The sequence below is a fragment of the Neoarius graeffei genome, chromosome 8 (assembly GCF_027579695.1).
Source record: "Neoarius graeffei isolate fNeoGra1 chromosome 8, fNeoGra1.pri, whole genome shotgun sequence".
Classification (NCBI taxonomy): Eukaryota; Metazoa; Chordata; class Actinopteri; order Siluriformes; family Ariidae; genus Neoarius; species Neoarius graeffei.
The window spans coordinates 27,816,349-27,838,547 of NC_083576.1; the positions used below are offsets into that span (position 1 = coordinate 27,816,349).

General features: G+C 40.4%; 1 protein-coding gene across 5 annotated transcripts in view; it reads left to right on the forward strand.

Moving 5' to 3' along the window:
* The window catches only part of abcb7 (ATP-binding cassette, sub-family B (MDR/TAP), member 7), a 172,016-nt gene that overhangs the window by 106,250 nt on the left and 43,567 nt on the right, over positions 1–22,199 (forward strand). For all 5 annotated transcript variants that reach the window (XM_060927517.1, XM_060927518.1, XM_060927515.1 and 2 more), the window contains one exon: positions 11,179–11,267. In XM_060927517.1, the coding sequence (XP_060783500.1) occupies positions 11,179–11,267 (89 nt within the window). The remainder of the gene's footprint in view (positions 1–11,178; positions 11,268–22,199) is intronic.

The following is a 22,199-nucleotide window of genomic DNA, read 5'->3' on the forward strand; positions in this document are numbered from 1 at the left end:
GAGGTACCAGCAGATAGCCTGCACCTTTTGATCTAAGTAGGCGTGGCGGGTCATAGAGGAGCAGAAGTTCACTCAGGTACTGTGGTGCGAGACCATTTAGTGCTTTAAAGGTCAATAGTAGTATTTTATAATCAATACGAAATTTGATTGGGAGCCAATGCAGTGTGGATAAGACAGGCGTGATGTCATATTTTCTAGTTCTAGTAAGGACTCTTGCTGCTGCATTTTGAACTAACTGGAGCTTGTTTATGCACTTATTGGAACATCCAGACAGTAAAGCATTACAATAATCCAACCTGGAGGTAACGAAAGCATGGACTAGTTTTTCCGCATCATGCAATGACATTAAATTTCTTATCTTTGCAATATTTCTGAGATGAATGAAAGCTATCTGGGTGATGTTATCAATGTGAGTTTCGAATGAAAGACTGGGGTCAATAATCACTCCGAGGTCTTTTACTGCTGCACGTGAAGAAACAGAAAGGCCATCCAGAGTTACTGTGTAATCAGAAAACTTACTTCTAGCTGTATGCGGTCCTAGTACAAGTACTTCAGTCTTGTCAGAGTTAAGCAGAAGGAAATTAATAAGCATCCAGTGTCTAATGTCCTTAACACATTCCTCAATTCTATAAAGCTGGTGTCTCTCATCGGGTTTTGCAGAGACATACAACTGTGTGTCATCAGCATAACAGTGGAAACTAATACAATGTTTACGAATAATATCGCCCAGAGGTAACATATATAGAGAAAAAAGCAGTGGACCCAAGACGGACCTTGTGGAACACCAAACTTTACCTCGGTACGTCTAGAAATATCACCATTTATATCAACATACTGATAACGATCAGTTAGATAAGACCTGAGCCAGGAGAGGGCCATTCCCTTAACTCCCACAATATTTTCTAGTCTATCCAGAAGAATGGAATGATCAGTGGTATCAAATGCTGCACTAAGGTCAAGCAACACAAGTAGCGAGACACAGCCCTGATCAGACGCCTACAGTAGGTCGTTTACTACTTTAACCAGTGCTGTCTCTGTGCTATGATGAGGTCTAAATCCTGAATGATACATTTCATGGATGTTATTCCTATGTAAATATGAGCATAACTGCTGTGCCACAGCTTTTTCAAGGATCTTGGAGATAAAGGGGAGGTTTGATATTGGCTGATAATTGGACAGCTGACAGGGATCAAGGTCAGGTTTTTTAATCAGGGGTTTGATAACTGCTAGTTTAAAGGATTTGGGTACATTGGGTACAAGAGAACCCAGTTAAATAAATGAGACAAAAATATGATACTTGGTCATTTATTTATTGGGGAAAATGATCCAATATTACATATCTGTGAGTGGGAAAAGTATGTGAACCTTTGCTTTCAGTATCTGGTGTGACCCCCTTGTGCACCAATAACTGCAACTAAACGTTCTGGTAACTGTTGATCAGTCCTGCACAGTGGCTTGGAGGAATTTTAGTCCATTCCTCCGTACAGAACAGCTTCAACTCTGGGATGTTGGTGGGTTTCCTCATATGAACTGCTCGCTTCTGGTCCTTCCACAACATTTTGGTTGGATTAAGGTCAGGACTTTGACTTGGCCATTCAAAAACATGAACTTTATTCTTCTTTAACCATTCTTTGGTAGAACGACTTATGTGCTTCGGGTCGTTGTCTTGCTGTATAACTCACCTTCTCTTGAGATTCAGTTCATAGACAGATGTCCTGACGTTTTCCTTTAGAATTTGCTGGTATAATTCAGAATTCATTGTTCCATCAATGATGGCAAGCCGTCCTGGCCCAGATGCAGCAAAACAGGCCCAAACCATGATACTACCACCACCATGTTTCACAGATGGGATAAGGTTCTTATGCTGGAATGCAGTGTTTTCTCCAAACATAACGCTTCTCATTTAAAAAAAAAAAAGTTATATTTTCGTCTCATCCATCCACAAAACATTTTTCCAATAGCCTTCTGGCTTGTCCACGTGATCTGCAAACTGCAGACGAGCAGCAATGTTCTTTTTGGAGAGCAGTGGCTTTCTCCTTGCAACCCTGCCATACACAACGTTGTTCAGTGTTCTCCTGATGGTGGACTCATGAACATTTACATTAGCCGATGTGAGAGAGGCCTTCAGTTGCTTAGAAGTTACCCTGGGGTCCTTTGTGACCTCGCCGACTATTACACGCCTTGCTCTTGGAGTGATCTTTGTTGGTTGACCACTGCTGGGGAGGGTAACAATGGTCTTGAATTTCCTCCATTTGTACACAATCTGTCTGACTGTGGATTGGTGGAGTCCAAACTCTTGAGAGGTGGTTTTGTAACCTTTTCCAGCCTGATGAGCATCAACAACACTTTTTCTGAGGTCCTCAGTAATCTCCTTTATTCGTGCCATGATACATTTCCACAAACCTGTGTTGTGAAGATCAGACTTTGATAGATCCCTGTTCTTAAAATAAAACAGGGTGCCCACTCACACCTGATTGTCATCCTATTGATTGAAAACACCTGACTCTAATTTCACCTTCAAATTAACTGCTAATCCGAGAGGTTCACATACTTTTGCCACTCACAGACGTAATATTGGATCATTTTCCTTAATAAATAAATGACCCAAGTACAATATTTTTGTCTCATCTGGGTTCTCTTTATCTACCTTTAGGACTTGTGTGAAAATCTGATGATGTTTTTGGTCATATTTATGCAGAAATAAGGAAAATTCTAAAGGGTTCACAAACTTTCAAGCACCAGTGTGTGTGTGTGTGTGTGTGTGTGTGTGTGTGTGTGTGTGTGTGTGTGTGTATATATATATATATATATATATATATATATATATATATATATATGTGTGTGTGTATATGTATATACCGTATACTGTATATACACACGTGTGTGTGTGTGTGTGTGTGTGAGAAAAAATATATATATAAAATATATTGCACACAACCCCGATTCCAAAAAAGTTGGGAAAAAGTACAAATTGTAAATAAAAACGGAATGCAGTGATGTGGAAGTTTCAAAATTCCATATTTTATTCAGAATAGAACATAGATGACACATCAGATGTTTAAACTGAGAAAATGTATCATTTAAAGAGAAAAATTAGGTGATTTTTAAATTTAATGACAACAACACATCTCAAAAATTTGGGACAAGGCCATGTTTACCACTGTGAGACATCCCCTTTTCTCTTTACAACAGTCTGTAAACGTCTGGGGACTGAGGAGACAAGTTGCTCAGGTTTAGGGATAGGAATGTTAACCCATTCTTGTCTAATGTAGGATTCTAGTTGCTCAACTGTCTTAGGTCTTTTTTGTCGTATCTTCCGTTTTATGATGCGCCAAATGTTTTCTATGGGTGAAAGATCTGGACTGCAGGCTGGCCAGTTCAGTACCCGGACCCTTCTTCTACGCAGCCATGATGCTGTAATTGATGCAGTATGTGGTTTGGCATTGTCATGTTGGAAAATGCAAGGTCTTCCCTGAAAGAGACGTCGTCTGGATGGGAGCATATGTTGCTCTAGAACCTGGATATACCTTTCAGCACTGATGGTGTCTTTCCAGATGTGTGAGCTGCCCATGCCACACGCACTAATGCAACCCCATACCATCAGAGATGCAGGCTTCTGAACTGAGCGCTGACAACAACTTGGGTCGTCCTTCTCCTCTTTAGTCCGAATGACACGGCGTCCCTGATTTCCATAAAGAACTTCAAATTTTGATTCGTCTGACCACAGAACAGTTTTCCACTTTGCCACAGTCCATTTTAAATGAGCTGTGGCCTCGAGAAGACGTCTGCGCTTCTGGATCATGTTTAGATACGGCTTCTTCTTTGAACTATAGAGTTTTACCTGGCAACGGCAGATGACACGGTGAATTGTGTTCACAGATAATGTTCTCTGGAAATATTCCTGAGCCCATTTTGTGATTTCCAATACAGAAGCATGCCTATATGTGATGCAGTGCCGTCTAAGGGCCCGAAGATCACAGGCACCCAGTATGGTTTTCCGGCCTTGACCCTTACGCACAGAGATTCTTCCAGATTCTCTGAATCTTTTGATGATATTATGCACTCCTAGATGATCTGTTCAAACTCGTTGCAATTTTACACTGTCGAAGTCCTTTCTGATACTGTTCCACTATTTGTTGGCGCAGAATTAGGGGGATTGGTGATCCTCTTCCCATCTTTACTTCTGAGAGCCGCTGCCACTCCAAGATGCTCTTTTTATACCCAGTCATGTTAATGACCTATTGCCAGTTGACCTAATGAGTTGCAGTTTGGTCCTCCAGCTGTTCCTTTTTTGTACCTTTAACTTTTCCAGCCTCTTATTGCCTCTGTCCCATCTTTATTGAGATGTGTTGCTGTCATGACATTTCAAATGAGCCAATATTTGGCATGAAATTTCAAAATTTCTCACTTTCGACATTTGATATGTTGTCTTTGTTCTATTGTGAATACAATATCAATTTTTGAGATTTGTAAATTATTGCATTCCGTTTTTATTTACAATTTGTACTTTGTCCCAACTTTTTTGGAATCGGGGTTTTATATATATATATATATATATATATATATATATATATATATATATATAAATAAAATATCTACAACCCCGATTCCAAAAAAGTTGGGACAAAGTGTGTGTGTGTGTGTGTATGATATATACAGTGGGGCAAAAAAGTATTTAGTCAGCCACCAATTGTGCAAGTTCTCCCACTTAAAAAGATGAGAGAGGCCTGTAATTTTCATCATAGGTACACTTCAACTATGAGAGACAGAATGGGGGGAAAGAATCCAGGAAATGACATTGTAGGATTTTTAATGAATTAATTGGTAAATTCCTCGGTAAAATAAGTATTTGGTCACCTACAAACAAGCAAGATTTCTGGCTCTCACAGACCTGTAACATCATCTTTAAGAGGCTCCTCTGTCCTCCACTCATTACCTGTATTAATAGCACCTGTTTGAACTCGTTATCAGTATAAAAGACACCTGTCCACAACCTCAAACAGTCACACTCCAAACTCCACTATGGCCAAGACCAAAGAGCTGTCAAAGGACACCAGAAACAAAATTGTAGACCCACACCAGGCTGGGACGACTGAATCTGCAATAAGTAAGCAGCTTGGTGTGAAGAAATCAACTGTGGGAGCAATTATTAGAAAATGGACGACATACAAGACCACTGATGATCTCCCTCGATCTGGGGCTCCACGCAAGATCTCACCCCGTAGGGTCAAAATGATCACAAGAACGGTGAGCAAAAATCCCAGAACCACACGGGGGGACCTAGTGAATGACCTGCAGAGAGATGGGACCAAAGTAACAAAGGCTACCATCAGTAACACTACGCCGCCAGGGACTCAAATCCTGCAGTGCCAGACGTGTCCCCCTGCTTAAGCCAGTACATGTCCAGGCCCGTCTAAAGTTTGCTCGAGAGTATTTGGATGATCCAGAAGAGGATTGGGAGAATGTCATATGGTCAGATGAAACCAAAATAGAACTTTTTGGTCAAAACTCAACTTGTCGTGTTTGGAGGAGAAAGAATGCTGAGTTGCATCCAAAGAACACCATACCTACTGTGAAGCATGGGGGTGGAAACATCATGCTTTGGGGCTGTTTTTTCTGCAAAAGGACCAGGACGACTGATCCGTGTCAAGGAAAGAATGAATGGGGCCATGTATCGTGAGATTTTGAGTGAAAACCTCCTTCCATCAGCAAGGGCATTGAAGATGAAACGTGGCTGGGTCTTTCAGCATGACAATGATCCCAAACACACCGCCTGGGCAATGAAGGAGTGGCTTCGTAAGAAGCATTTCAAGGTCCTGGAGTGGCCTAGCCAATCTCCAGATCTCAACCCCATCGAAAATCTTTGGAGGGAGTTGAAAGTCCATCTTGCCCAGCGACAGCCCTAAAACATCACTGCTCTAGAGGAGATCTGCATGGAGGAATGGGCCAAAATACCAGCAACAGTGTGTGAAAACCTTGTGAAGACTTACAGAAAACGTTTGACCTCTGTCATTGCCAACAAAGGGTATATAACAAAGTATTGAGATGAACTTTTATTATTGACCAAATACTTATTTTCCACCATAATTTGCAAATAAATTCTTTAAAAATCACAGTGTGATATTTTCTGGATTTTTTTTTCTCATTTTGTCTCTCATAGTTGAGGTACACCTATGATGAAAAATTACAGGCCTCTCTCATCTTTTTAAGTGGGAGAACTTGCACAATTGGTGACTGACTAAATACTTTTTTGCCCTACTGTGTGTGTGTGTACTATATATACACGTGTGTGTGTGTGTGTGTGTGTGTGTGTGTGTGTGTGTGTGTGTGTGTGAGTGCTCAGCGTAAATGAGTACACCCCCTTTGAAAAGTAACATTTTAAACAATATCTCAATGAACACCAACAATTTCCAAAATGTTGAAAAGACAAAGTTTAATATAACATCTGTTTAACTTATAACGTGAAAGTAAGGTTAATAATATAAACTTAGATTACACATTTTTCAGTTTTACTCAAATTAGGGTGGTGCAAAAATGAGTACGCCGCACAACAAAAACTACTACATCTAGTACTTTCTATGGCCTCCATGATTTTTAATGACAGCACCAAGTCTTCTAGGCATGGAATGAACAAGTTTGCGACATTTTGCAACATCAGTCTTTTTCCATTCTTCAACAATGACCTCTTTTAGTGGCTGGATGGAGAGTGATGCTCAACTTGTCTCTTCAGAATTCCCCATAGGTGTTCGATTGGGTTCAGATCAGGAGACATACTTGGCCACTGAATCACTTTCACCCTGTTCTTCTTCAGAAAGCCAACAGTGGCCTTAGATGTGTGTTTAGGATCATTGTCATGTTGGAAAAGTGCACGACGACCAAGGGCACGGAGTGATGGTAGCATCTTCTCTTTCAGTATAGAGCAATACATCTGTGAATTCATGATGCCATCAATGAAATGCAGCTCCCCAACACCAGCAGCATTCGTGCAGCCCCGCATAAGGACACTGCCACCACCATGTTTCACTGTAGGTACCATGCATTTTTCTTTGTATTCCTCACCTTTGCGACGCCATACAGTTTTGAAGCCATCAGTTCCAAAAACATTTATCTTGGTCTCATCGCTCCAGAGTATAGAGTCCCAGTAGTCTTCATCTTTGTCAGCATGGGCCCTGGCAAACTCTAGGCGGGCTTTTTTGTGCCTGGGCTTTAGGAGAGGCTTCTTTCATGGACGGCATCCATGCATGCCATTCCTCTGCAGTGTACGCCATATTGTGTCGCGGGAAATAGTCACCCCAGTTTGGCTTTCTATTTCTTTAGATAACTGCATTGAACTTGCATGCATATTTTCTTCAACCCTTCTCATCAGACAGCACTCCTGTCGAGGTGTTAACTTCCGTGGACGACCTGGACATCTCTGTGAGATGGTTGCAGTTCCAGCTTTCTTAAATTTTTGTACCACTTTTGCTACAGTTTTCTGACTGACAAGTAAAGCTTTGCTGATCTTCTTGTAGCCTTCACCTTTGTGGTGTAAGGAAATTATTTTCTTTGGGGAATTCTGAAGAGACAAGTTAAGTATCACTCTCCATCCAGCATCCAGTCACTAAAAGAGGTCATTATTGAAGAATGGAAAAAGATTGATGTTGCAAAATGTCACCAACTTGTTCATTCCATGCCTAGAAGACTTGGTGCTGTCATTAAAAATCATGGAGGCCATACAAAGTACTAGATGTAGTAGTTTTTGTTTTGGGGTGTACTCATTTTTGCACCACCCTAATTTGAGTAAAACTGAAAAATGTGTAATCTAAGTTTATATTATTAACCTTACTTTCACGTTATCACTTAAACAGATATTATATTAAACTTTGTCTTTTCAACATTTTGGAAATTGTTTGTGTTCATTGAGATTGTTTAAAATGTTACTTTTCAAAGGGGGTGTACTCATTTACGCTGAGCACTGTGTATACGCGTGTGTGTGTGTGTGTGTGTGTGTGTGTGTGTGTGTGTGTGTGTGTGTGTGTGTGTGTGTGTGTATGGGTCTGTCTCAGAAACTGGGTACTGTGGGGGTACCCGACTAAATATACTCGGAGTCAATAAACTATACGGTTTTGAACGGTGATCTTGGTTTTAATTTGAAATAAAATGATGAAAGAAATAATACAGATAAAAGTAAATCTTTGATGTGAATACTCTATTCAGAATTTGGCAAAAATTCTGCAAATTTGTGGAAAAATGGTGGCTTGATCTGTGACGTGATAAATGGTTGACTAGATCGCATTCCCTTAAAAAGGTTGTAGTCCACTGAAAAGTCTACAGTTATCACTAATTGTATTATAAATTGTAACTTTATACACCTAAGGATTGGTGCGCTCACAGAATAATCATAACCGTAATAAAACATCATGCAAAATATTTGATCACCCTTGTAACTCCATTTTCCGCATACCCAAAACCAATACGATTGTGTGTTTTGATCTAAACAGAAAGCCTCAAGGTCAAGGTCACTACCTCACCAAAAGTAGTAACTTAAAATCCCTACGCCATATAAAAATTTAGTTATAAATCTGCGATTTTGTTTTTTAAAACGAAAGCTGAAAGTTAGGTATAGAGTATGTTTCTTACAGAATATGTTATGATGGTAGCTGGTCTTGTATGAATTTCTGGGCTATAAAATGAGTTGTGGTCTATTTTTTTATCATAGCGTGTCATTTGTGTGCGGGGAAGGACACACATTAACAATTTGCATGTGTAGAATGGAATTTTCCACTCCAACAGTTAGAAGTTGATCGTGCTTCCATTTGCGGTCTTTCTGTTACACGAGTGATCTATTCGGACATCATCACTGAAAAGGTGAGTTTTGACCATTTTATTTTGTTTTAGTCTTGCAGTATAAGGCAATAGAATGTTTCTTTTTCATCTTACTTTCATATTTCGTAGTGTTTGCGTATTTTTGGCCAATATTTTGCAACCATGGTCAATTTAGATCAAACTTTTGGATAGAATCTACAGCCAGTCATTTTGCCCTGCCCCTGCCTCGCGCTTCGTCCAGTGCGGTAGTGATGTCCCGTTGCTCGTGCGCCGCAGCAGAGACCCGCGCGACCTTCAGCCGGTACAGTCACTGTTCTTTTACCAGTGCCGTTATTCTCATCTTTCCGGTGCGTTCTTGATTTTTCCATTGTGTCCTATTTCGCCATACCAAATGCCCAAAATGTATCATATTATTCATATTTTAGTGAATAATCAATTCAGTCATCATAATTTGGTATTTTTAACCCAAGCAATCAAAAAGAGGAAATTTATTCAATATTTTCACTCATCTGTGAAGGAGGGGCTTTAATTCTTCATGATGTAGTTATTTTATTTGTAAATCAATTTTACAAAAGCATTTGAATTGTAATCAAAAAAATTTTCCACAGTGGAGGCCAGATAAAGCAAGATACTATCTTTATTCTTATTTAACATGACAAAAGAAACATTGAGTGTTAGGTAAATGCAAAAAAAAAAAAGTAAAATTAGAAAATTAATTTTTTGACCATAATGTCCCAAATGAGAGACCAGTTTCTGAGATGGACCCATATATATAAACACACACACACACACACATATATATATCATTATCATTTATCCTGTATATAAATGAATTAATGTATGCTTATATTTGATATCATAATGTATGCAGTCATTTGATATCACCGAAAATAGCCTGTTAAGAAAAAAAAAGGGGTTAATAAAATGTCTATGATATGCTTTGTTCAAAATACTACAAGGATAAAGCACCTCAGCTCCCTTCTCACCCTCTCTAAAGAGCCCTTTAAATGATATTGAGTCTCTGCTCACCCCACCCCCCATTTTTGCTTGTTAATCAGGTAGCACTTTACTCATTAATATTCATTCACAAAGGCAGTTCCCAAGCCATGAGTGGAGATACTCAGATGAGGGAGCAGAATAATTCTAATGAGCTCCACTTGTGACACAGACAGGGGAGCCAAATCTGAACAGCTTGTTGAAGCACGTGTTTTCTGAAATAGGCAGCACGAAAGAAACTGACTGGGTGTCTTATTTCAGAGTTTGTGCATTGTAGGCACTCCATACCAAAATGTATGTGCACAACCACTACAAAAATGACCTCCCCCTCCCCCCCCAGTTATGTTCCTTTTAAGATACCAGATGTCTGATAAAAGGTGTTAAGATATCAATCAGTTACCTGAATCAAAAAAGACAAAAGCTGTCATATAAACTGCTGTCAGATACTGGTTGGCGTACAGTCCAAAAGCAGTAGATAAACTTTATTTAAACAGCAGGTTATAGTCTAGTAATTGAACTATTTTTAGCTAAATACATTCTCATTAGGTTCTTAGGTCAGGTGTTCATTATCTCTTAGCTGATTTCCCAACAGCTTCATACCATAGTGAGGGAGAAGTGGGCGGCACAGTGGTGTCGTGGTTAGCACTGTCGCCTCACAGCAAGAAGGTTTTGGGTTTGAGCCCAGTGGCAGACGGGGGGCCTTTCTGTGTGGAGTTTGCATGTTCTCCCCATGTCTGTGTAGGTTTCCCCCACAGTTCAAAGACATGCAGTTCAGCCTTGGGCTGAAGTGCCCTTGAGCAAGGCACCTAACCCCTAACTGCTCCCCAGGCCCTGTAGTATAGCTGCCCACTGCTCTGGGTATGTGTGTGCGCTCATTGTTCACTTGTGTGGGCATGCATGTGTTCACTGCTTCAGATGGGTTAAATCCAGAGGATGAATTTCACTGTACTTGAGTGTGCATGTGACAAAAGCAGCTTCTTAAAAACTTCAGAAAACAGTTGAATCACAAAGTAGTTCTGCTTATTGTAGACTGAATTAAGCAGTCTGCTACTTTGGCTGGTCCGTACTAATGCAGTGTTGAGGAAGATCACACACTCACTCCATATCCACTAGCAATGTGTGATTAACCTCCTCAGCTTCATCACCTTCAAGTCCTTTAATGATGTCTGTGTCGATGATTGAGACATTGACTGCACCTTTCCTTTATCCATTTGTAACACTCAATTTAATAGGCATAATCATAAAATGGAAGCGTGTTAAGTGATACATGAAATGAGCACAGCTGCTTTTTTAGCCAGGCTGAAGTAGGGATTCCCTCGTGGTCTCTGGAAATGTGTGTGTGCTTCAGTTAAACACTGCTGTTTGTTTCTTTGGCAGTATTATAAATGCGGCGGTCAATTTGCTCTCGTCACTCTGGGGACCTTATCGGCGTACACGCTCTTCACTATTGCAGTTACACAATGGAGGTACCGTATAACTTTAATTACATTTGTGTAAGTAGATAGTATTAGGTGTGTATTGTTTTTGCAGTTTATACATAGTGCTGTTGGGTAATTTTCTGTAACAACACTGCTCTGACACTATCATATGCATCAGACAAATCACAGGTTTATAGTCAAGTCAAGTTTATTTGTATAGCGCTTTTAACAATAAACATTGTCACAAAGCAGCTTTACAGAATTTGAACAACTTAAAACATGAGCTTTTGACATGAGGTTTATAGTAGTGTACTACTTCTAAGACATTGTTTTATGTAGTAATAGCTAATTCAGAAGGACTTGTATAGCGTAAGTTCCACATAAAATGTTTAATTGTAAACAGATTTTAAAAATGTGTTATTTAACAGATAATTGATATCGTGAATATTTCTGTGAAGAGATGTTTATTTAACATTTTTGGAAGGAGTGTTCTGTGTCAGCACTGTGTGACAGTCATAAAGAGATCCTCAGGATGGACTATGTTTTTGCAATTTCTTGGTAACAAGCTGCTTTTTTTTTTTTTTTGGTCTTACTGCCTTCAGGAGAGAAATAAATAAAATGGAGGCTGGTGAGGAAATAAATGTTTGAGTTGGTATAATGTAATTGATAACTATCTTCTTTTGCATACTGTCAACATCATTAAATGTCACTGAATATTGAATTAGTAAGAAACATGATTGCTGTCAAATTGCTGTGGTAGAGATGAATAGACAAATCCACGGTAGTACTGGAAGTAAACAAGTTGCCATTGCTGCAGTGATGTTTCCCTCCAACATGCATGCATGCGAATACAAGCTGTCCTTAGAAGTGTATGGTGTTTGACTTTTGATGTAATATTATTTTTGACAACAATGTCTAGGAAATCAGGAACACCTTAGGCAGTTGTCAGCCATTCCTAGAGCTGTGGCAGATTTCAGTTTTGGAAAAACTGAATGTGAAATGCACAAGCCTTTACTTCATGAAGAGTGTTGCTGTCTGAGACCAGACACACTCCACAGGTTCCCTGTGCGTGCAGAGTGCCAAGATGTTTGCCAGAAGTGGCTCATCACATGCTATTGAAATAATTTTGAAAACCTATTTAAAAAACAGCCATTCATATTTAAAATTTTTTGTTTGTGAATGATTATGCTAGTTAGCTAGTACAGTGACATTAGTACAGTATATTTCACTTCATCACTTGAAATGTGGCAGATGGTCAAGTAGTCCCGTCCAACCCCCATCCCCCCATTTCTGGTTGTTGTCTTTGACATCAAATCTTTGACCTGTCTTGCACTCAAAACAATACAACAGAACTTTATTTGATGTTTTAAGCACATGAAATTTATGGGGGGTTTCCCCAAAATAAACACATTACATTCTTGATTCTTAGACTACATTTAGTGGGATGGTAAAGCATTTACCACTTTGTAACGTTGCAATGCCGTCTTACAACGCTTAAAAGATGTTTACATACTGAATACACCATGTGATGAACTGTTTCATGTATATTTTTGCCCCATTCTTCCTGCAAACAGGTCTTAAGGTGTGCAACAGTACAGGGTCATCATTTGTCATTTTTTGTTTCAAAATTCACCACACATTCTCTACTGGGGACAGAGGGGACAGACACCCTCTTCTTCTACAGCCATGCCTTTGTAATGTGTGCAGAATGTGGTTTTGCATTGTCTTATTGAAATATTCCTGGAAAAGATGTCGTCTTGAAGGCCAAATATGTTGCACCAAAATCTCAGTGCACTTTTCTGCATTTATGCTAACATCACAGAAGTGTAAGCTACCTTTGCTAAGGGCACGGACACAACCCGATATCATGACAGACCCGGGCTTTTGGACTTGTTGCTGGTAACAATCTGGATCATCCTTTTTGGCTATGGTCCAGAATACATGGCGTCCTTTATTTATTTATTTATTTTTAAACAAAAAGAACCTGGAATACTGATTTGTCAGACCACAATACACATTTCTGTTGCACGATGGTCCGTCCCAGATGCCTCCGAGCCCAGAGAAGTTGACGGTGCTTCTGGACACAGTTAACATCAGGCTTCTGTTTTGTACAGTGAACTTTTAACTGGCATTTGTGGATGTAACTCTGTATTGTAGTGCTTGACAAAGTTTTGCCAAAGTAATCCCAAGCCCATCTAAGGGATCGGAGATCATGGGTGTTCTTCTTAGGCTTGCACTCTTGCCCTTTACGCACCAAAATTCCTCCAGATTCCTTGAATCATTTAATGACATTATGCACTGTACAGTGGTGCTTGAAAGTTTGCGAACCCTTTAGAATTTTCTATATTTTTGCATAAATATGAGCTAAAACATCAGATTTAAAAGTAGATAAAGAGTGCCCAGTTAAACAAATGAAACAAAAATATTATCCTTGGTCATTTTTTTATTGGGGAAAATGATCCAATATTACATATCTGTGAGTGGCAAAAGTATGTGAACCTCTAGGATTAGCAGTTAATTTGAAGGTGAAATTAGAGTTAAGTGTTTTCAATTTAAACCAATCAGGTGTGAGTGGGCACCCTGTTTTATTTAAAGAATAGGGATCCATCAAAGTCTGATCTTCACAACACGTTTGTAGACGTGTATCATGGCATGAGCAAAGGAGATTTCTGAGGACCTCAGAAAAAGCATTGTTGATGCTCATCAGGCTGGAAAAGGTTACAAAACCATCTCTAAAGAGTTTTGACTCCACCAATCCACAGTCAGACAGATTGTGTACAAATGGAGGAAATTCAAGACTATTGTTACCCTCCCCAGGAGTGGTCGACCAACAAAGATCAATCCAAGAGCAAGGCATGTAATAGTCGGCGAGGTCACAAAGGACCCCAGGGTAACTTCTAAGCAACTGAAGGTCTCTCTCACATTGGCTAATGTTAATGTTCATGAGTCCACCATCAGGAGAACACTGAACAACAATGGTGTGCATGGCAAGGAGAAAGCCACTGCTCTCCAAAGAGAACATTGCTGCTCGTCTGCAGTATGCTAATGATCATGTGGACAAGCCAGAAGGCTATTGGAAAAATGTTTCGTGGATGGATGAGACGAAAATAGAACTTTTTTGGTTTAAATGAGAAGCCTTATGCTTGGAGAAAGGAAAACACTGGATTCCAGCATAAGAACCTTATCCCATCTGTGAAACATGTAGTATCATGGTTTGGGCCTGTTTTGCTGCATCTGGGCCAGGACGACTTGCCATCATTGGATGGAACAATGAATTCTGAATTATCCCAGCGAATTCTAAAGGAAAATGTCAGGACATCTGTCCATGAACTGAATCTCAAGAGAAGGTGGGTCATGCAGCAAGACAATGACCCAAAGCACACAAGTCGTTCTACCAAAGAATGGTTAAAGAAGAATAAAGTTAATATTTTGGAATGGCCAAATCAAAGTCCTGACCTTAATCCAATCGAAATGTTGTGGAAGGACCTGAAGCAAGCAGTTCATGTGAGGAAACCCACCAACATCCCAGAGTTGAAGCTGTTCTGTACAGAGGAATGGGCTAAAATTCCTCTAAGACGGTGTGCAGGACTGATCAACAGTTACCAGAAACGTTTAATTGCAGTTATTGCTGCACAAGGGGGTTACACCAGATACTGAAAGCAAAGGTTCACATACTTTTGCCATTCACAGATATGTAATATTGGATCATTTTCCTCAATAAATAAATGACCAAGTATAATATTTTGTCTCATTTGTTTAACTGGGTTCTCTTTATCTGCTTGTGTGAAAATCTGATTGTTTTAGGTCATATTTATCAAATCAAATCAAGTTTATTTGTATAGCGCTTTTAACAATAAGCATTGTCGCAAAGCAGCTTTACAGAATTTGAATGACTTAAAACATGAGCTAATTTTATCCCTAATCTATCCCCTAATCTATCCCCAATGCGCAAGCCTGTGGCGACGGTGGCAAGGAAAAACTCCCTCAGACGACATGAGGAAGAAACCTCGAGAGGAACCAGACTCAAAAGGGAACCCATCCTCATTTGGGCAACAACAGACAGCCTGACTATAATATTAACAGTTTTAACAGGTATAACCCTCAACTGTCCTCATGGGGCCGTCCTTCACAGGAGCGGTGCGATAAAACTCCGACCAGACGCAGGGCACCAGGATGGATCAAGCAGGTCCGAGGGGCAGAAGAGGCCAGCATCTCAATCCCAGGATCAACATGTAACTCAGAGGGACAGATTGGGGGGGAGAGAGAAAGAAAACACGTTGTTAGGTATGCCCTAAAAATGACAAGTATTAAATCTGTGTGGTAGGCTCGCAGAGATGAGAGTCTTTACATCAGGCAAAACACACAACAATGGCATGTTAATATGGTAAAATATATCATGACCTGCTCTGGCTGGATGCTTGATTGGGTGATGGGAGCACACTCCTCAGCAATGATGAGATGCAGATGGGACCCTTAGGGCTGGCCAAGACAATTCAGTTACATTTCACCGGGTCTGGGACATGCGACAGAATGTCTGATAGCCGATTCCCTGCAGGCTACGATAGCCAGTCGAGGTCTCCACCGTCTCCACCAAAAGATTTCCTGTTGACTCCATGTAACTCAGAGGGACAGATTTGGGGTGGGGGGGAGGGAAAGAAAACACAGGTGGTTGGGTATGCCCAATGTCACCTGAATAAGTAGGAACAGTATACATATTGCACCGAGTACAAGCAGGGACTCCGGCAACTAACTATGACAGCATAACTAAAAGGAGAGAGCCAGAAGGTAACACAGGCATGAGGGTATCCATTTATGCAGAAATATAGAAAATTCTAAAGGGTGCACAAACTTTGGAGCACCACCGTATATGGTGAACTATCCAAATTCCTTACTGTCTTAAGACCAGGCCTTTTCTGGATACTGATTTTGTACCAGATCATGATTAATCACCTGTTAACATGACCAATTTCAAATCACATCATTAGTTAATTGTTTTACCTCATTACTTGCTCTGAATTGCCTCATCCCAACTATTTTTGGAATGTGTTGCAGGCCTGAAATGCAGAAATGGATGTATAATAATAAATGAAATGAAGTTGACCAGACAAAACATGAAATATCTTGAGTTTATAATGTCTGCAATGAAATAGAAGTCACATTTTCTGATTTACAGTTATAAATTTTGAATAATGTTAAGATTGGCATCCAAAAATGTATCTTTATCAGGAACTGGGGGCTACGGCCTAACGTTTGCCAATCCCACAATTCGTGCTGCTATCACTGTCAGCAGCTGAAAGATGGCAGAATGCACAAGTCGTTCGCAGTGTTTGTCTTTAAGAGGAATATATCATTTCAGGATGTGCTGTTATGGGAAAATAATCAACTTGTGCATCAGCCCACCCTATCACTGAATTTTTTTTTCTTTCCCCTTGTAATGGCACATCCTTAAATCTTTTCCTTCCTTATTATATAACTTCATTCGTACAGACAGGACTAGTCAAAAGTTTGGGCACACCTTCTAATTCAATTCTAATTCAATTTTATTAATTGAAAAACACTTCCTGTCTAAGTGATGATCATTTCTCTTTACATATTTGAGCAGTTCATGACACAATATGGATTACTACAATTGTGGAATAGGACTATTTACTGTGTTTTTATTATTGACTATTTGATCTCAAGTGCATTAAGAAGGCACAACAGGTGAACACAAATCAGTCACTTTATTTGTTTACAAGAGGAATAAAACACTTCAGGATGTGCTGTTATGGGAAACTATTTGACTTACGCATCACCCCACCCGATCATCTATTATTTTTCTGTAACAGCACGTCCTAAAGTCTTTTTATTCCTTTCTATATAACATTATATAACATTCTATATAACTATATAACATTATTAATACATATAGTACCAATCAAAAGTTTGGGTACACCTGGGTTTAAGTCACATGGTTCTTCTTTATTTTTATTAAGACACTTTGTCTTAAAGTAATGATGGATGTTATTTCTCTTTACTTAGTTGAGCAGTTATTGACAGAATATGGATTACTACAGTTGTCAAATAGGGCTATTTACTGTATTTTTATTAGAACCCCAAATCAGAAAAAGTGGAGTTGGTATGGAAAATGCAAATAAAAAAGAAAGCAGTGACTTCTAAATTTACTTTGACTTGTATTTCATTGTAGACAGTATGAACCCAAAATATTTCATGTTTTGTCTGGTCGACTTCATTGGCTGGGGGAGAGGACACCTGACGAGGCAATAACACCAGATGGCTACACGGTCTTCGGAGAGGACCGATGCGCTGCGGAAAGCGGCAAGACTCACGGAGGAGGAACGGCCGCCCTTGTCAAACAATCCTGGTGTACCGACTGTAAGATCATCTCAAAATCTTGTTCTGAAAATGTGGAATATCTGACTTTGAAGCTAAGACCATTTTATCTGCCCAGAGAACTGCAGTGCATCATTGTGAGTGTCATGTATATCCCCCCCTCTGCCAAGGAGGAGGCTGCACTGAATGAGCTACACGACATGATCAATAAGCATGAAAACACGTATCCTGATGCTGCCGTCATTATTCTGGGAGATTTTTAACCATTGCAATCTCCGGAAAAACATGCCTAAACTGCATCAGTTTGTGACTTTCCCCACCAGGGGAAAAAAACACTGGCTCACTGCTACAGCAACATCAGAAACGCCTTCTCAGCTGAACCAAAACCCCATTTTGGAAAGTCTGACCACCTAGCAATCCGGCTCAAACCAGTTTATAACAAAAGGCTCAAGACAAAACCAGTCACAGTCAGAACCGTTAACACCTGGACTGAAGGTGCACAAGCTAGCCTGCAGAGCTGCTTAGAGGCTACAGACTGAAGCACTTTCAAAGAGGCCACTAATGACATCCACGAATACACAGAGACTGTGAGCGACTACATCAGTTGGTGCACGTCCATATGTGCACCTCCCAGGACTGTGCGTATGTTCCCCAACCAAAAACCCTCGTTTAATGGGGACATAAAATAGAAAATCAGGAAGCAGTGGAAGGCCTTCAAGTCAGGAGATCAAGTGGAGTATAAGAGGGCCCGGTACGAGCTGCAGAAATCCATCAGAGCAGCAAAAAGGGCTCACTCCCAAAAACTTGAAAGCTACTACCTCAACCACAACATATGTGGCAGGGAATCCAGTCTGTCACAAACTATAGGAGAACCACAGACCCCCGAGATGCCACCCTGCCAGACAGCCTTAATTCCTTCTACGCCAGGTTTGACAGGCTGAATATGGATACACCCTCAAAAGCCCCCTGTGACCCTACAGACTCTGCCTTTCAGGTGACACACACACACGGGTCCTGAAGGCTCTGAAGAACATGAACAAGGCTGTGGGACCTGACAGAGTCCCTCCCAAAGTTCTGAAGGCCTGTGGGGAACAACTAGCTGGTGTGTATGCTGGCATCTTCAACTTGTCATTATCCCAGGCTGTAGTCCCCCATATTTTCAAGTCTTCCACTATCATACCAGTCCCCAAAAGACCAGACACATCCACCCTAAATGACTTCAGGCCAGTGGCACTCACATCAGTCGCCATGAAGTGCCTAGAAAAACTAGTCCTCACACACATCAACCACACAGTCCCGGACACTGTCGACCCACTTCAGTTTGCCTACCGCCCCGATCGGTCAGTGGACGACGTGGTAGCAATAGCCCTACACCACACTCTGCAACACCTGGAAAGCAGCAGAACGTATGCCAGGATGCTCTTCCTGGACTACATTTCTGCCTTCAATACCATCCGCCCGGGCAAGCTGATCAAGAAGCTTACAGACCTTGGCATCCCAACTCCCACCTGCAACTGGATTCTGGACTTCCTGACAGAAAGACCACAGGTGGTGAGAATGGTAGGACAGGTGTCTGCTGAGCTCACAGTCAGCACAGGATCCCCACAGGGCTGCTGCATTAGCCCCAAACTCTTCACCCTGTCCACCCATGACTGTGTCTCCACCCAGGACAACACCATCATCAAATATGCTGATGACACCACTATCCTGGGGCTCATCAAGGGGGGAGATGAGTCAGGGTACAGGACCCTGCTAAACAACATTCTTGTCTATGGAGAGGAGAACAACCTCATCCTCAACACAGACAAGACCAAAGAAATAATACTGGACTTTAGGAAGAATACTCCCTCTCTACAGCCTCTCATCATCAAAGGGACTGAGGTGGAGAGGGCCGACAGCTACAGATTCCTGGGACTGAAGGTTACATCTGACCTGAGCTGGACTCTTAACACCACAGCCACAGTAAAAAAAGCCCAGCAAAGGCTTTATTTCATCAGGCTGCTCAGGAAAGCTGGTCTGAACCATCGCCCTCTCACCCTGGCCTACAGAGGACTGATAGAGAGCATCCTCACCCCAGGCATCACCGTCTGGTACGGTAACACCACACAGGCAGAGAGGAAGGCTCTGCAAAGAGTCATAAAGACTGTGGAGAGGATCACGCGGACAAAACTTCCTTCCATGGACTCTATATATGTGCAGCGCTGTCGGAAAAGAGCAGAGGGAATCATCAGAGACTCACTCCACCCAGCTTACTCTCTGCTCAGACACAAACACTGCACGTACAACCTGAGACACAGCAGATCGGACAGCATCATCACTCATAGAATACAGTTCTTCAACAGCTTCTTCCCTGCCACAGTCAGACTTATAGCAAAACAAAATTATTGAATAAGTGTAACAATAACCATTACTACCTCACTTCACTTGTCATATGCAATATGTGATATTACCTGTGAAACAGGATTGTGTCATACCCTTTGATAAATGTGCACTATTTTAACTGTGCAATATCCCCACGTAACTTTCTTTCCCCTCCCAAAATGTGCAATATTTCCATATAACTTTCCCCTCTTTTAATAATCCAGGAACAGCACTCAGGACTAGCCTTTTATTTTATTACTGTTATTTAACATTTGCCCTCTCCTTCTGTTTAATACTTATATGCACAAAATTTTAAATACAACTTTTTTTTCCCTCTCCCCCCCAACGTATTGTATAGCGTTTCTATATTTTATATTTTTATTATAGTGTTTTATTTTCTAATCTGTTGACTGAGAGAGCCCTGCACAAAAATTCCAATGTGTCTGAACTGTTGGTTTATGCACAAATGGCAAATAAAAAAACCTTGACCTAATATACATTCAGGCCTGCAACATATTCCAAAAAAAAAGTTGGGATGGGGGCAATTTAGGGCTAATAATGAGATAAAACAAAAATATTGATGTGATTTGAAACTGGTGAAGTAATCATGGTTTGGTACAAAATCAGTATCCAAGAAAGGCCAAGGCTTTGAGGAGCGAAGATGGGTTGAGGATCTCTAGTTTGTCAACAAATGCATGAGAAAATTATTGAAATGTTTAAAAACAGTGTTCCTCAAAGGAAGATAGGAAGGGATTTGGATATTTCACCTATTTCACCCTCTACGGTGCATAATGTGATTAAACGAGTCAAAGAATCTGGAGGAATTTCGGTATGTAAAGGGCACAAGCCTAAGCCTGTGATCTCCAATCCCTCAGATGGAGCTGTCATTCCACTATAGCTGATATAACCACATGGGCTTGGGATTACTTTGGCAAACCTTTGTCAAGCACTACAGGACAGAGTTACAGCCACAAATACTAGTTAAAACTTTACTGTGGAAAAAAGCCTTATGTTAACTTTGTCCAGAAGCACTGCAGACTTCTCTTGGCTCAGAGGCATCTGGAATAGACCATTACACAGTGGAAGTGTGTATTGTGGACAGATGACTCAGTATCAAGTCTTTTGCGGAAGAAATGTACACCATGTGCTCCAGACCAAAAACAAAAAGGACCAACCAGACTGTTACCAGCAACAAGTCCAAAAGCCAGGGTCTGTCATGGTATGGGGTTGTGTCAGTGCCCTTGGCAAAGGTAGCTTGCGTGACTGATGGCAGCATTGATGCAGAAAAGTACTTTGAGATTTTGGAACAATATCACACACATTTGGGGCTAATAATGTTGCCTTTAAGACCACATCTTATCCAGGGACATTTCAACAAGACAATGCAAAACCACATTACAAAGGCATGGCTGCAGAAGAAGAGGGTGCCTGTCCCCAATAGAGAATGTGTGGTGAATTTTGAAGCGAAAAATGGCAACGCTAACTCCATACTGTTGCAGAATGGGACAAAACACCTGAAATGCTTCATCAGTTGGTGTCTTCAGCCCCTAAACATCTTTTAAGTGTTGAGAAGGAATGGCAACATTACAAATGCTTTCCTGTCCCAACTTTTTTTTTTTTTATAAATGTGTTGCAAGAAACAAAATTGAAATAAATGTTTATTTGGCAAAAAGGTAAAACATCAAATAATGTGCTGTTGTACTGTTTTGAGTGCAATACGGATCAAAGATTATTTACAATCATTGTTTTCAGTTTTAACATACTGTCCCAACTTTTTCTGATTTGGGGTTATATTTACTGTTTGATCTCAAACACATTAAGAAGGCAAGAAATTTCACTAATTACCTTTTGACGAGGCAAACCTGTTAATTGAAAAGCATTCCAGGTGACTACCTCATGAAGCTGGTTAAGATGATGCCAATAGTGTGCAAAGCGTCATCAAGGTAAACAGTAGATACTCTGAAGAATCTAAAATATGAAACTTTGGGGGTTTTTTTAAACATTTTTTGTTTACTACATAATTCCATATGTTATTCCATGTGTTATTTCATAGTTTTGATGTCTTCAGTATTGTAGAAAGTAGTTAAAATGCAGAAAAACCTCTGAATGAGTAGGTATTTCCATGCTTTTGACTGGTTCTGTAGGTACTGTAATATGTTATGTAATTTCCCTCCATGCATTTGCTTATTTGTCTCCTGTCCAGTTTGATTATATCCCACTTTTCAGTGGTAACATTGCAATGGATTTTAGAAAAAGTACAAAATCGTTAATACAAATGTTACGTAA